This window comes from Xiphophorus maculatus, chromosome 5 (assembly GCF_002775205.1).
Source record: "Xiphophorus maculatus strain JP 163 A chromosome 5, X_maculatus-5.0-male, whole genome shotgun sequence".
In the NCBI taxonomy this organism is placed as follows: domain Eukaryota; kingdom Metazoa; phylum Chordata; class Actinopteri; order Cyprinodontiformes; family Poeciliidae; genus Xiphophorus; species Xiphophorus maculatus.
Genome location: NC_036447.1, coordinates 16,443,996 through 16,454,371, shown reverse-complemented (window position 1 = coordinate 16,454,371; position 10,376 = coordinate 16,443,996). Strand labels below are relative to the sequence as shown.

Here is a 10,376-nt window from a genome sequence, read left to right as displayed (position 1 = left end):
CATTTGAAAGACAAACACACCAGTCAGCACATTTTCTCTTTATTTGAAATGATAAACCTCTAGTGTGCTTCTTGAAGCAGAGCAAAAATCAAGCACAGGACTGCATAGATAAGATAAATTCAGGTATTTTAAACCACCCTTGAAGGACCTAAACATACTGCCTATAGGTCAGAATTTTATTTTTCAAAACATCTTCGGGGCTTAACTCAAAACTTAGCATAAAAACTTAAAATCTAAGGAGGCACAAATACAGTATGATGGATTCATTGCAGAGGTAAATCTTAATAAACGCTGTCCTCTATTGGTGAAAAGGGGGAAGCGAGATTCTCAGAGAAACACATTGTAAGTGAAACTTACTACTTAAAAGCAGCGCTGCTGTTAGGATCACAGTGGTACATTACATCTACATTATCAGTCTGAGAATTACCTGCATTCACAAAGGACCACCAAAGTGCTCCAACTCTGGATATTTTTCAGTGCAGACGTTCTTACGTGCTGTGTGGGTTTGCAGTGCAACGTGTTTCAGGACTGTAAGAAAATTACTGGGTTAAGAAATTCACAGGGCTGGAAATATTTCAGTCAGAGCCACTATGATATGATGGGACTATCTCAAACTCTCCATCTTTTCCCAACCAAACTACCAATCAGGCCGAATTACTGTATCTAGGAAGATGAATTACAGAAATTAAATCAGCTCATTTTTGTCAGCCAGCTCTTTGTCTAACTCCATTTTGTCTACTTCAGTTAGTAAAGCAGTTATTTTCAACATTACCTAACTTTTCAAACCAAACAGGATAATAAATATTCATCCTTAACCTGGTACTCAGTGAAGCAGAAATAACACACACAAAAAGATCTTCTAAAGAAAAACACACATGTAGATTTAGATATAAGCAGTAGTTCTCAGTGTTAGCCTTTGCAGTCAAAACCTAAGCGCAAATGTCATATTTTAGAGGCAGGTTTATCAAGGCAGGTAAAAGCATGTTTCCTGTTTGATGTGAGCAAAGAAAATATTGATTTCTTGACAATAAATACCAGTCAAATGTGTGTGTGGTTGCTTAGCAGCAGATCTCTTCTCTGCCACCAAAAAAAAATCTTTCCATTTGAAATACTTTAATTAGCTGCAACTGTGACTTGTTTGCAGCTAATTAAAGCTGCAAACAAGAATATAATCTGCATATATTCTCTGTATATGCAGATTATATACAGAGTGTATACCAGAATATTAATGCCACCTACAGTATATTTAAGTAGTGTTGTTCTATAAAACTGAAGTGATAGAAGAAACTGTAGAGTCTGAAAGGTGTGACAGACATATTTAAGATAACTTTTGGGAAGTTATATTATGTGAGGATAGGACGGACTGGGAGTAAAACATGGACTGATTATATGAAGAAACATTAGATATTAATACTGCAGTGGGCGGCAGAGTGACAGTTATTATCATTGCTGCCTTATAGCAAGAAATTTATGGGTTTGAATTTCTGCCTGGGGTCTTTCTGTCTGGGATTATGTGGTGATTAGTAAGACTTTCTGCTGTTTAGTAAGACAGTGATTAGTAAGACTTTCTTCCATTCACTAATCCAATGTTTTCCATAACCACTGCACTGTTTACTTATATAAGTATAATGCTGACAGTGGAAAAAGAGAATGCAAATGGCTGTATACTTCAGAGTAAAACTGCTGGTAAGAACTGAAGCACGACATCTACCTGAATGTTGAGAGAAATTTTGTATTTGGATTTTCTTTTACCTTTTTTGCTACTTTTGACATGAAAACAAATAGAACTATCAAGAGCTATAAGTCTGAACTCAGTTAAAAAAGAAAGTGTTCAAAATTATGATGCAGTCGCTTTGGTCATTTCAACATTGTGGCATTTTCTGGGCCAAGTCAGTACAAGAGTCAGATAAAGACAAACTGAAATCTGACCCTGTTGTGTTTTTTTGGTGTGTGCTACTACAACCTCTAAGGCTGGCCTGCTCTTATGTAACAATGCATCATCCCTAAAGAGTGATTGGATGCAATCTTAAATATTTCAGACATTTATGTTTTAATAATCTTACTATATTTTGAGGTTGTATTTATTTTATTAAACCAAAATTTACTCGTTTTTTTTTTTTTTTTTTTTTACAATTTTACAATTTACTGTCTAACTGATTCACTGTTTCCCTTAAATTGAACTGCAGTGAGTAGAGCTGTAAAGATTAGTGATGGAAATCACACAATGACCAAGGACATAGTGACACTACACTGCAAAAAATTATAAGTGGATAAAATGAAGCATTACAGTTTCTATATTTGTTACTCTATAGCTAAAGTCAACTTTCTCTTTCCTGGCTCGTTACATTCCTGCTTACCTTCACAAATAGCAGGAAACTTTGTTTAGATGGTTTTATGTTATTGATTATTATGACTATTCTTCATTCAAAAATATCAATGACTCAATCACAGAAAGAAGGTAGGTAACATTTAGTCCCTATCTTATGAAGAATAGAAGTGTACTTGTTCAGCTCTAATTTTTATATAGATGATAAAACATTTATATAATCTTGTGAAAAGAAACCTAAAGCATCACTGTTTAGATTATGACTTTTGAAATAAAATAAATCTGAAAATAAAAAGGTCTTAGCTGTGTTTGCTGGTGACATACGCAATAAAATAAAATAAAAACATGCGAAATTTAGTCACTTCTATAATTTTCATACAGTCCTGTAGTGAAAATCCACCACTTAAATGCACCCTCTGGTAGTTTGTAGCTGCTTGAACAAGTCTGCTTTCAATAGTCTCCTCCTACCTTCACGTAGAGTTTAACTGGGATTAAATGTCAGTGTTAGTCTGTAATACCTATTATGCAGCAAAGGCTGAAAAAGTGAGAGACACTTTCTCTTTGTCTAAGCCGATGACGTAAGGATATGCTTTAAATGTTACTGCAGAGAATATAAATCTCTCCGGCTCTATTGAAACGGTCACCACAAAAGCCTCCTTTTATAACACTTAACCTGCCACAACCCGTATCCGACAGGTAAATTCAGTCATGAGCTGTGATGCTAAGCTTAGTAAATGTTGCATTTGAAAGCATGATGGCAATGGATGGTTGCAGCCCAGAGTTCGGGGATCGCTGCAGTTCCATTTGCATCCTCGACACCTCTGGCATCACCACATACCGCTACGAACTGGTAATAACTGTGTACTCAAAGCACGAGAGTCACTGTGTGATGGTGGAGATGCTGCGGGACCGTTTCATGATAAGACGAACCTCCACGTCGGGGAGGCTGTCCTGTTTGGTTTGGCCACAGCCCTCGTCTGCTGCAGCCATGTGCAAGTCGAAGCGCAGCGACACAGACTTCTTCCTCAGTTTGGGGTTCCCTCTGAAGAAGGAGCCCTCCCACTGCTTTATCACCTTGTCAATCTTCTCTGTCCTGCGAGCAGATTGTGACAAGAAAAGATCACGCAGTCATTTACTGCACAGAATGTTCGAACAATAAGGGAGAGACAGGAAGCTATTGTGGGACTTGTGTCTGTTTGAAGTCATTAAACATAGTTTGTAGTTCTTTTCCAGTTCACACGTACAGAACAAGCATGAAGAACAACTATGTGCAAAGCTAATTGTGTCATGTTCTGTGTTTTCTGTGTGTTAATTTCGAGTTTTCGGTGTCTCTGTGTCTCCATGTCTCCGTGTTGTCCTGTTCTCCCCTCGATTACTCCCAGGTGTTTCTCGTTCCCTAATTACCCCATGTGTATTTAGTGTCACCTGTGTCTCTGCGTCTCTGTTGGGTCCTCGTCTAATGTGCGTTCGTGTTGTTCCGTTGTCCATTCATTTTTACGGTTGCTACCGGCGTCGAGCCCTGGTTTCCGCTTGGCCGTGCTGCCCGTTATTTTGGACTGTGTTTTGCTGGACATTCACTATTAAAATCATTCATTTATCACATCCTGGGTCTACAGCGTCTGCCTCACCACCTCAACACCCGTAATTTATGACAAATTGTGGTGGTATTTTGAATCTTTCATGTATGAGATCTTATTCAGTCACATTGGGAAAGAAAATGTTCATCGGTCAGCTGCGATCTGACTGAGTGGTAAACAACATTTAGCTTTTCTGCTCAGTGTCTTGGTCTTCATGGTGCTGTTTGATCATTAATATCCTGTGACAAGAGGTTAACCTGCACACAGATGAACTTAAATTAGGTGATTTCTGATAGTAAGTGGCTGCACAGGAGTTTACTTATGGGCGTCAGAGTAAGGGGGCCTGAATAGAAATGTATATTTCACTTTATAGATTTATACTTGTAACATATATTTTATACGGTGTATTATTGTTCTACATTTCACAGGTATACCCCACTTTGCAGTGGTAAATTACATAAAATATGAATAAAACACACATAACTTTATGAGTGTAATAGGACAGGATGTAAAGATGTTCAAAGGGTTTGAATACTTCCCAAAAACACTTTATGTCCCAGCAAAGTTTTATAGATTTAAGAATAACTAATTAGAATAATAAATAATACCACTAGGATTTTCTATGGGTTCATTAAAAATAACCAGGTCAGGTTGATTTAGAAAAGCAAAAATATCTTCCAAAATCAGACAAAAGCAAACACTGAAAAAACCATTTGAAAGACGAGGCTTTTATAAATAGTAAAGAACTACTGAGTATAATTCTTTTAAAAGATTAGATCAGATTTCTTGGAGAAATAATGGCTTCTGAGAGTTAGATCAGTAAAGCTGATGTACTTTAAGCCATGGTCTATACCTACATCAAAGCATTGCCATCCTAAATGACAGTGCCTCTAAGCCTTCTAATGACAACATGATGCCTCCTAATTTGCAGTATTATCAACAGACGCTTAAAACATGAGAGGTGTTTGTCGTACAGTGAGCAGATATTTACAGACAGCGCCAAAGTTAGCTAAAATTACAAGTGAGTCAGCTCCTATGCAGTTTTCCCTTTCAACATAATGTCAGAGTGTCTGAAGCTTTTAGACTTTTTGTGTCTCCTGGACCTGAAGCATACAAAAATATTCCTCCCATGTCTCATCCAATAATAACAATGCACCACACCCTGAAAGCCTGCACACCAGGCATGAGTCTCCACATCAAACACAAACCAACACTGCAGCAAAGTTCCCATGATACACCGTGATGAGTTACTCACGAGAACCTACGACGCCGATTCACTGTTTTATTGCGTGTGACTCGTTGGAGGTTGTATAGATGGTAAGCCCTTGCCTGCTGGAGCAGATGTTGCTTGGGTGTGAGGGGAATGATGTGCTAATGTGTGAAAAACGCTTGCGATTAAAAACTGGTAGCAAACAGGTGGTTTGTTTCCATGAGATAAGGAGAGCGAGACAGTGTTATTTTGAGGGTATTTGTCTGGATGATGTAGAGCAGCCTGTTTCACAGAGATACAATTAGTGCTTACTGCTAAAGAAAAACCGCCCACATTTCAGCCTGAGGCACAGCTGCTGACAGCAGGTCAATGGGGGCGAGAGAAGATCAATACTTACTCAATAGTGCCGTGACCTTCTGCGCTCTCCCGCACCACGTTGCCCTGAAGAATCTCCTGAGTCTTCACAGTGGACAGTGGCAAGTCCTTATCCTGCTCCGGCTCTACGGAAAGACATCCATGACACACCATGAGTAAGCATGGTTGTGATAAGGTTCTGTGTATGTGTTGGTGTGTGTGTGCGTGTGTGTGTGTGTCCTACCTGTGAGTATCACAAGGCTTTGCTGCCTGTACAGCTTGCTCTTCTTCAGTCCATTGTCAGCAGGAAGGAGAGACGGGATGTCAGGCAGAGGTTCAGATTTTGGTTCATCCGGAGTAACAGCAGAGTCACTGAAGCTGTTTTCCAGCCCATTTTCTTTTGGCTCCGTCACAGGAGACCTCCAGGGCCGCAGAACCAACGGATGGGCACGACGACTGACGTATCTGCAGATATGAAGATTCATGGTAGCCAAAACAGAAAAAAGGCCTTTTTTTCTAATTGTCAGGTCTGCAAGTAGAACTATTAAGAATTAAAAGTAAAACAAAAAAATTCATTATGCACCAAATTTTTAACATGTTATTTGCTCTAATATTTATTGAAAGGCTGTGACTTATGGTAAAATGTAACATCAGTTAAATCTGAAACAACCTAATGTTCTCCAAAAGACAAACAACAACAGCAAAAGGAAGTTGAAATTTGTTATGTTGTTGTCGAACTCTAACCCCAAACTTAACAGAGTAGAGCATAACTGGGAGGTGGAAAAAAAAAGATAAATGCTTCTCAAAATGTTTAACAAATAAAAATGTGAAAAGTATGACATGCTTCTTTACTCATGATCTGAGACAAAACTAAGCAGAACCACCTTTTGTTGCAAGACTCTAAGAGCTATGAGCACCTACAGTCTGAAATCTGTCACTTTTTATTTGCGAAATAATTGCAAAGCGTACAAACGCACAAATAATGTTTCGATCTGAACTATTCCAGTTGGAAGATGGAGGTATTCAAATGTTTTCCTTCAGTTAATTAATTTAATCTGATCTCAATAGAAACCCGTGAAGTCAGATCTTGAGAAAGGAAATCGCAGATGTGTCAGATGTTTTCATGAATGTGTTACAGCAAACGGATACATTCAAAAATTATACATTCATTTTTGTGCGGCTGTGAAGGATTAAGGCTGAAAAAAGAAAAAGGAAGCATTCAGTCCAGTTTTCATCTTCGCAGAATGGTTCACTTATTTTCAAAGGAAAGTTTAATAAGAAGCATATAAGAAAATGGAGGAAAAGTTCCAAATTCTTCCCAGTTGATCCGCAGATGCACCCAAAAGAACATCTCACCAAATTATTTTTCACACAGTTGCTGGGTTCTGTTCTCTATCTTAGAGAGTTAATAATGACAGCTGGGAATGAACAGCACCACTACACCAATTTCTTTACTATAGTAAAGAAATATAACGCTTCATGCTTCAATATGAGACTTTTTGGAAAATCATTTGCATCCATTACATATGCACTGAGCGTTGTGCAGTGTGTAAATGCTTCAGTGGGAAACTCATGCTTTTACAAGGATTCATGTGTGTTTTCTTTGGCGTGAGCCACTCGGGTGCCACCCTTCTCCAACAATCAGATGTCCTCCCCATCACCTCTACCCGACCCATAGCATCTACTGGCAGCGTAAAATTAAATGGTTTTCCTCAATTACGTGACAATTACAAAGCTCGGAAAGGTGCGGCTTGTGCCAGAGTTCTCTACACCTTTCATTGTCCAAATTTCTTGAGAAGATAATTGAAGCCCTTGCTAAATACTGTAAAATAAAACAGGTTGATGCTAGCAGACAGACAGATCATACAGCTGTCCGGAGTCTTTGATCTTGTTTGATTAAAACTCACTTTAAGCTAATTGATAGGTTTCTGAACCAATGTTGTGATTACCTTATTCATTGTTTGTGATTTTTTCACTGACTTAGTTTCTAGCCAGTGTCATATTATCTGAGCATACAGGAGTGTCTGTGTTTCAACCTGCAACCATTACACATTTTCACTCTCAACTCGGACGGCTTCTGCATGATCCGAGTCACAAAGAGCTGCTTTCACTAATCCTAACACGTAAAGAGCTCTGTTTGACTTCTTTTGGTGAAAGAAACAATAATGAGATAATTTTGTTGACTTTGTTAGGAGGAGCCGAAGATTAACTTCCTGCTGTATTCATGTCAACTAAGTGGGTTTAAAGGCTTGTGTTTACATAAAGACTTTGTCATAAAATGAGGTGTATGATTTTTTTTCTCTGTCTACTGTTCCAGGAAATGATTCTCAATTAAAAGCGCAAAGCAGGAATGTTCATGCCAGAACCACAAAATTCCCATTGAGGAATTCCTTCCTGGTTCCTCTGATGTTCCACCTCCCTTCCTGCGTCTCGCACTCACCTGCCCTCTTCTCGCTCCAGAAGCTGTCGATAAATGGTAATCTCACGCTCTAGCCTCATCTTGGTGTTCAGCAGCTGGCTGTGGCGCTGGCGTTGGGTGGCCAAGCCGCTCCTAACCTGCTCCAGCTCGCTCTCCAGCCCGACGATCACCTGCGAGAGGTCATGCAGCTGGCTTGTGTACAGCTCCTGGGTGTGCTGCAGCGAACACTCCAGGCCTTTCTCCTGGAGACCAGAAAACAATAAACGTAATTGATTCTGTGTCAGAAAACACTGCACATCAGCCTGAACACACCATTCCCATGGTAAAACATGGCGATGGTGGTTGCAACTTGCTCAGAAAACTGTTGCTAGACTGTCTACAAGGCCTTTAAAACCACCACTGAAGTTTTTTCTCATCTACAAACAACACCACACAGAATCTTCTTTGAAAACTTGCAAACGTAATCATCATGTACTGTAGATTTGCATCTGGCCTGTATGATGTCTAGTTTGGCTGACATCAAATAACCAGCAGCTGTTTTGCATTTCACCAACACTGACCTCAAAGCCCCTTTGTTGTGACTCCTGGGAAAGAAATATTAAAGTTGAACACACCACTTTGTTAGCTCCAGAGGGGCTCAATAATTTTTTGCAAAATGAATTGATAGTTTACTTGTTATGTAATTCAGTTAAATATTTTAATAATCTCAAACAAAAATTTTACATTCTATATCTAAGCTTCTCCAAAGAGTGTTGGTAGATAGTTAGCCCTACATAATTAAGGAAAAAATTTGAGAACAGGGCAATACTTGCAGAAGTTCAAGTCATTGTTAGATCAGCATTTAATATTCTGGTCAGTGTTATTAGATTGATATCCAGAATGGTTTAAGATCAAGTTTGTGTTAAGTCTTGCATTTTATAAATACAGGATTATATTAAAGATTCCAATTTTAATCTATAAGAAAAATTGCTGATGTCAAAATTTATCCTCAGTTTAACAAATATTAACACACAATGAGCCTGAAGAAAGAAAAACCCATTAAAATCATCTGACTCACTTAATATCTTTTTTTTTTAAATTTCAGTTTTTGGATCACTTGACACCACATAACTTTTGTTTTTGCTATATAACTTTAACAGAGGATCATTAATTTCTTGGCTCTTTGAATCATTGTGTGCAAACAAATGCAGGATGCACATAGCTAAATGTGTAACTGTTGTCTGTCTCATACATTAAATTACTCTAGATTATTTTTAATACTATTTTCAGAACAGCCACATTTCTGTATTTTTGTAACTTAGATTCATGCAGAAAAAACCCATGGGAAAAAAAAGAAGATAAGATTAATGTCAAAATGTTGTATGCATTGGAAAACAATTACCAGAAAAGAAAAGTTTTCACTGTTACTTGACTAGAAAATGCAAAGACGATTGTATTCTTTGACCTGTCAGAGTGATGTTTTTTTGTTTGTTTTTTCTTTCAAACAAATGTGACATCTAAGATTTTTCATGTGTTATCAGTGCAGTGGCTGGGTGTGGTGATGAGTGATGAGTTTATCTCACCAAAGCATGCAGGGTTTCAATCTCCACCTGCAGGGAGCGCCACTGCTTCCTGGCCTCAGCAAGCTCAGCCCGTGCCTCCTTCAGCGCAGCTCCTCCAAGGCTCACCTGCGCCCATGCTGCCTCCTCCTGTATGATGGACAGAGGGTCATATGGTACAGTTGGCAAGAACAATGCAACGTACACACAGTCTCAGGGCTGAGGTGGTTTTTATGTAACAATCAGGGTCCAAACTGTACTAAATTATTGGGTTTAGTGTGACAATGCTTAAACTAAAGAAGAAAAGCCTGTTTTTCTTTTGAAGCCACACCTTGTTGGTAAGTGTTTTTTTTTTAATCCCTGCTGGCATTCAGCCAAGGGTTGAAGAGGAGACGGGTGGCGACGTTGGCAGTGTGGATTTCAGGTTTGGGCAAACAGACAACAGAGCAGACACCCAGGCCTGCGTGTATACACAGCTGCACCGCGCTGTCACGCCGTACAGCTGTTAGGCATTCCTCACCATAGCCTTTAAACGCAGTCAAGCATTGAAGCTGCTTGTTGTTATTCAAATATTTTTACAGCAACAAAAAACCCCCGAAACATAAAAGAATCTGAAGTTATGTAAGGCATTTTGTGTTTAATTTCTTCCTCCACCTACGCTTACTACCTGTCTCAACACACAAAACGGTTTTTGAGTCACAGAACAAGCAGGTTCCAGACATGTTTTCCCATCATCAGCACGTAGTTACTGATAACCCCAGATCCTTCAGATCAGGTCAGGGAGGGGTTTTATTTTCCGGTTGGATCAACATGTAAAAGATATAGATCCTTTACTTCAGCAACTCAGCTATTTCTGCAGTGACATTTTTATGATGACATATAAATGAAAAAGAAAAATCATGAAAGCTAAAACCAGTTAACAACTATCATTGTTACAGATGGACTAATTTGC

At 38.8% G+C, this 10,376-nt stretch overlaps 1 protein-coding gene across 5 annotated transcripts in view; it reads right to left on the bottom strand.

The window, feature by feature from the left end:
- Nucleotides 1-23: 23 nt before the first annotated feature.
- The window catches only part of krt222 (keratin 222), a 31,788-nt gene continuing 21,435 nt past the window's right edge, over nucleotides 24-10,376 (bottom strand). For all 5 annotated transcript variants that reach the window (XM_023333529.1, XM_023333530.1, XM_023333531.1 and 2 more), the window contains 5 exons: nucleotides 9,449-9,574; nucleotides 7,908-8,128; nucleotides 5,712-5,932; nucleotides 5,511-5,613; nucleotides 24-3,419 (listed from right to left, as the gene is read on the bottom strand). In XM_023333529.1, the coding sequence (XP_023189297.1) occupies nucleotides 3,206-3,419; nucleotides 5,511-5,613; nucleotides 5,712-5,932; nucleotides 7,908-8,128; nucleotides 9,449-9,574 (885 nt within the window). In that variant the 3' untranslated portion in view covers nucleotides 24-3,205. The remainder of the gene's footprint in view (nucleotides 3,420-5,510; nucleotides 5,614-5,711; nucleotides 5,933-7,907; nucleotides 8,129-9,448; nucleotides 9,575-10,376) is intronic.